The 5,761-nt window shown below is 33.0% G+C and overlaps 1 protein-coding gene across 1 annotated transcript; it reads left to right on the top strand.

Moving 5' to 3' along the window:
• Positions 1-1,169: 1,169 nt before the first annotated feature.
• On the top strand, positions 1,170-4,624 carry LOC143031734 (uncharacterized). The gene is made up of 2 exons (XM_076195957.1): positions 1,170-1,325; positions 2,663-4,624. Exon 2 carries the CDS (start codon positions 2,715-2,717, stop codon positions 3,582-3,584), a length of 870 nt encoding a protein of 289 aa, XP_076052072.1. The 5' UTR covers positions 1,170-1,325; positions 2,663-2,714; the 3' UTR covers positions 3,585-4,624.
• Positions 4,625-5,761: the final 1,137 nt, after the last annotated feature.

Here is a 5,761-nt window from a genome sequence, read left to right as displayed (position 1 = left end):
GAAATGTGTTTGTATATACAAACGTAGAGGATATACTAAGATACTCGCTGTCGTTCTGATTAGGGAATCGTCTCATAAAGAGACATTTTGATACAGACGAAGCAGCCATCTTGTTATAAGCCAATGTTTTTTGAATCGAAGGCAATCAAAATGGCTGACTTATAAGGGACCTTAAGTTTAAGAGTGATCATGAATATAAAGACAAATACAATTGTTGCAGAAGACGATGTTAGGTGGACAGCAAAAATATGCTGTGGATCTAGAGGAAGCGAAAACCCAATATGAAACGATAATGTTGATAAATGAAAAATACACGAGCTTCCTCCCGGAATTGTCACTGCAGTGGCATACCGTAGTTCACGTATAAACAATTCCGGACTTCCGATAAGGTTCGAGGGAATACCAGCCCCGCAGGTGAAAAAAAATCCTACATAACGGTAAATAATAAACTCAAATTGTAAACAAAATATTTACAGCAATATGTGTTTTTTTAAGCTAACATTAAGTTGAAATTTTATTTTGAGAGAAATTATATTTGCAAAATGAAAGGAATTGTAATTTACATAATTTGTGCATTATCTTTGTGGATAGTGCGTAGTTTTTAATCCCTTAATATGTTTAACCCTTGAGTAAACATTACATTTTAAATGAGTGCATTTGTAATGATGCTGTAATTAGATTTCTGGTATAAACATAGGTCTCATCATATCGTCTTTTACTTTTATTTTGAAATTAATATTTATGTATACTTATTACTTTCAAGGAAAAGAAATATTTTTCCTAGTTACAAAGACGTTTTCCTAGTTACTTTCCTCATGGGTGACCAGAGAGAATGGGATAAAAAATCAAATCATAATATAAACAATACATGACACATTTATACAATTAGGCAACGATGTTTATATCCAAATATAATTAAGAAATGTCGGTACTCATTAACTCTGCAGATTTATTATTTCGAAATTCAACTACAAAAAAAAATCCAAACTAGTGAGGGTTGAATTTATATACAAAAGCAAATAGCACGAAAAAATATAAGTATAAGTTCTTAGTGTTACAATAAACCAGATGTAACAATAAAAATATGAAAATAAAGGAATACTTAAAGAACAGTTACCCCCCAAAACATACATTTTCTTTGACTGATTGTAAACAACTTGGTAGAAGGTGGCAAAAAAAATCTATCGAAATAACTTTAAAGATTTGACTTATTAGTTGGTAGTTTCGTAAACCATAAATTTGACACTGAGAATATCCTTATAAAAATCACGGTATTGAAATGTATGACAATGTTATTTAAAGGAATTAAATTCTGATCTGAGACAGTAAGTATGTGGTTATTTTATCTCCATGAATTGTCTATGCGGAATTTCGTTATTTAGCTACACAGTTTTAAATTGTTCTTTATTGCTGAACGATAAAGTAATCTTCTATCAACTTTTTAGTCCAAAGCCCTCCATCCCAGTTGAATGATACTGATAGATCTGGATTATCACCATGAAATAAATGGCAAATATGTGTTCACATTGTATGTTGGACAAATCCAATATCTATTTTTATTTTAATCATATAATTTATGGAGAACAGCAAGATATTGCAAATGCAGACTTAATCAGGATATTATTGAAAAAAATCCAATGTAACAAACCTTATCAAAAGGGTGATGCCTTCTTAAACTCCCTTCTGTACTTTTTACAAATCCAACCAAACATAACATTGACTGAAGCAGGCCAGTGTTTCCCTCAACTTCACATATTCAAGAGCCAGTATTCCTTATATATTTATAAGTACACTATTATTAGTTTTAGTCTTTCTTTTTCACCAATGTAACCTAACCTAGTCCTAACAGACTACACCTGTCATCCTGCACCCTCTCTAAGAAACCATGTTTGTACATATTTAGTGTTCTTTTGTGCTTGAACAAAATCTTAAAACATATATTGTAATTGTATGAACATATGGATGCAAAACAGGGCTTAATCAGTGTCTAGTTTTATTTAGATACAATGACAATGAATTAGGATGTTGAAAGAAGACCTTTCTGTCCTCGAGATTGGATATAGAAAAAAGTATAGTAATGATCACGCTAACAGCCTGAATAAATTAGATGAGTATACTCAAATTGGTTAGAAAATAAGTTAACATAACATTTTCCTAACAGAGAAGAAATATAAGAAGTTATAATTATGCTTTGTATTGACACAGCTACTAAACATTTCTCAAGATTTAAAATCTGATGCAAATCATATTATTTTCATGAAGATTTTTTTAAGGTCATATATATATATATATATATATATATATATATATATATATATATATAATATATATATATATATATATATATATATATATATTATAATTAATGTAAATGAAATTATTCCCACCCATAATTTTTCTCTAGTTTCTCTTTTTCATGTTTGTTGCATTTCTAATTTGATATTGATGAGTGAACTGTTTTGTCTGTGCAGTATTGCTTCTTGGTGACTTGTGACACCAATTTGTTTCCACCCTGCTCTAGGTGCTTGTGCTATGTAGTCTGCCAAATGTGTGCAGAATATGTAGCCTAGTAATAATAATAAATTCCTTATCCTCAGAAATTTAAATGCTACTTGCATCATCATAGAAATAGGTTGTTAACTTTACTTCATTTCCTTGGCAGAGCTAGAATAACTCGAGCTCCCATTGGAACAGTTGCGTATTGGCAGCATTCAATGGCTCAGAGTCAAATCATCCTTTTAACAGCCCATACCAGGAAGGATTCTTACCAGGATGAGCAATGTCGGGATGGGCTCTCACAGAAAGGATATCTCAATCAATGTAAGAGGATCCGCAGTTTCCAGTGTGGGCTGTGTGGTGCCACTTTCCCTCACGAAAGCAATCTGAATGAGCACATACGGATCCACACTGGAGAGAAGCCCTTCCGGTGCGAGCTCTGTGAATCTGCTTTCTCACGAAAAAGTTGCCTAATTAGACACGAGAAGGTTCACACTGGTCAGAAGCCTTTCCATTGTGAGCAGTGTGATGATACTTTCTCACGAAAATGTGGTCTCGTTAGACATTTAAGGGTTCATAGTGGGGAGAAGCCTTTCCGGTGTGAGCTTTGTGACGCAGTTTTCTCTCAGAAAGCCAGTCTAAAATACCACCAAATGATGCATCTTGGAGAGGAGCCTTTCCGGTGTGTCCAATGTAATGTTGCCTTCTCACAAAAAAGTACGCTTGATCGACATATGAGAATCCATACTCAAGAGAAACCTTTTCAATGCGAACAGTGCGATGACGCATTCTCGCAAAAAAGTAGTCTTATTAGACATATGATTGTCCATACAGGCGAGAAACCTTTTCGTTGTGAACAATGTGATGCTGTTTTCTCGCAGAAAGCCAACCTTAAAAACCATAAGATGATCCACACAGGAGAAAAGCCTTTCCAATGTGAACTGTGTAGTGATACTTTCTCACGAAAAAGTAGTCTGGATCGGCATAAAAGGACCCATACTGGAGAAAAGCCTTTCCGATGTGAACAGTGTGTTGCTGTTTTCTCTCAAAAGAGTAGTCTCAAAAAGCATATCATGACCCACACATAAAAGAAATAAAAAACCTGCATTGTCATAGCTCTATATTACCAATTGGTAAATCTTAAAGAAACATTGTGAAAATTAACCAGAAAACCCATGTGAATATTGATGAGTATAATCAATGCCAAAAGTTTTATCAATTAACTACTTATAGCACAAGATGAGTAAATCATGTTTCTCATATCACATTCATAGTCCCTCACAATAAATCCTGAAGTCATGATGGTAACTGAGGACTGTGTCAGAGATTAATTACTGAATAATTAATGACAACTAAAAATCTATAAATAAATCAGTTCTTTTTATCATACACTTAGACACTATATCTAATTTTAGTAAAAACATCATATAACAGCATTAGTGTCCTATCTAGGTTATGTTTCTTTAATACCCTGGACACCATCTTCTAGCATTAACACAATCACACACTTGCACTTATGCATTTAAACACAAATCTGAATAAGAATATGAGGTTGCCCCTGCTCAAGAAGGTGGTTACAGTTGAAATGAAACTGAAGTTGCAAAAGCCCCTGTTTTGTAAGGTCCAAGATTTAATGAGATACTATTTTGTGCTTACATTAATCATTTTGAACCATTGAGGAACATATGAAAATGGAGACAGTGAGTAAAGTGGAAGCAAACCTGTCAAGTGGATTGACTAAGAATGCTTTGATGACATTCAGTATGGCACAATATGCACTTCTAAAGTTTGGATGAAAAAAAATATGCAGATTTTTTTTTTTTTTTTTTTTTTTTACCTGGTCCTTTTTTGGCCGGGTAGTGGAAAGATTTTCAAACATGCATTTTCCAAATCTGCTTGGATGAGATATCCCAGAAATTGACCACTACATGGATAAAAATCTCCTCAAATTCACATCTGAACTTTGTATTCTTATACTGTAACCCTATGTCATATTGTTTCTAGAGAATGCAACTTTTATTTCATCTCTGATAATCAGCTCTTTATCCTTGGGGACAATGAAAAGGTGGTTAAGGAGAGATTTAAATAGTAAAGTAGAAAGGAAGTAATATCAATCTTAACCCATTCAACTCCGATGACAAGATGTCTTGTCATTTGGTCAAATAAAACAAAAAATCATAAAACACCAAAATGTTTGATCAAACACCAGAAAAATATGACGTCAGTCCTCGCTTCGCTGCGAGCGAAGCGAGGACTGACGTCATATTTTTCTGGTGTTTGATCAAACATTTTGGTGTTTTATGATTTTTTGTTTTATTTGACCAAATGACAAGACATCTTGTCATCGGAGTTGAATGGGTTAAGTGATCAGGATACCCCTTGAAAGGAGAGTATTCTCCAGTCATAAAAGAATGTGCATGACTATGGTCTACAAGTTCCTGAATATTTAAATGCACAAAGCTCATGCAGTCATTACCCCATAGAGGGCTAGCCATGCTGTAAATGAGTGCACTCCAAAGTTCCTCTAACAGGAAGTAATTTAACTTTCCTTTGGACTGCCTGTAGTAAATTTATATCTTGCTTATAGTGTGGGGACCATGCTTGAATGCAATATTCTAAAATGTAGTCTGCATACCAGTTTTACAATTTAGGGATGACATGTTTAACCTTGCAGGTTATATTTCATCACTGAGATGGATTATTATCTTATATAAAAGGTAATGTTAGATTTTTTTTTTTTTTTTTTATAAATCTTTAATCATGCTTGACTTCATGATCTCTCGGAGGAATATCAGTGCCTTTTAAAATTTTATTCTGATTCATATCAGATAAATTTCTTTAGCATTTTGAGAAATTATTGTGATGTACACATATGTAAGAGATGCTATATGAAAGCAAATGCCAAAGGTAAAATTCTTGAAAATATTTCAGTTTGATGTTAAAGATTACTACCATGATTTTGACTGAGGGCTTTTTATACAATTTCAGGTAATGTTTGCAAAAATGTCAGTGTGACTATATGAAGTCATGAAGTATCAAATTTACAGAAATAGTTAGTGCCTCATTGTAATCCTATAATTTCTCAAACTAGTAAATGAGTTTGTTTAATTAATATGCAGTAATTTGTATTCTCAATTTTCTTAATACATTCTACAGCAACTAAGGTCTTTGTGATAATATATTATAAATTTGTACTATAGATGATATATGGTGTTGATTCTACTTACAATGTACTGTATCTGGTCATTAATGAAATGGCTTTATT

This window comes from Oratosquilla oratoria, chromosome 12 (genome assembly GCF_046742065.1).
Source record: "Oratosquilla oratoria isolate Oo_2021 chromosome 12, ASM4674206v1, whole genome shotgun sequence".
NCBI classification, from domain to species: Eukaryota; Metazoa; Arthropoda; class Malacostraca; order Stomatopoda; family Squillidae; genus Oratosquilla; species Oratosquilla oratoria.
This window is presented reverse-complemented; position numbering and strand designations above follow the sequence as displayed.

Bases quoted from the DNA above. Each gene is read 5' to 3' on its own strand.
- LOC143031734 (XM_076195957.1), top strand. From the start codon at position 2,715: ATGGCTCAGAGTCAAATCATCCTTTTAACAGCCCATACCAGGAAGGAT.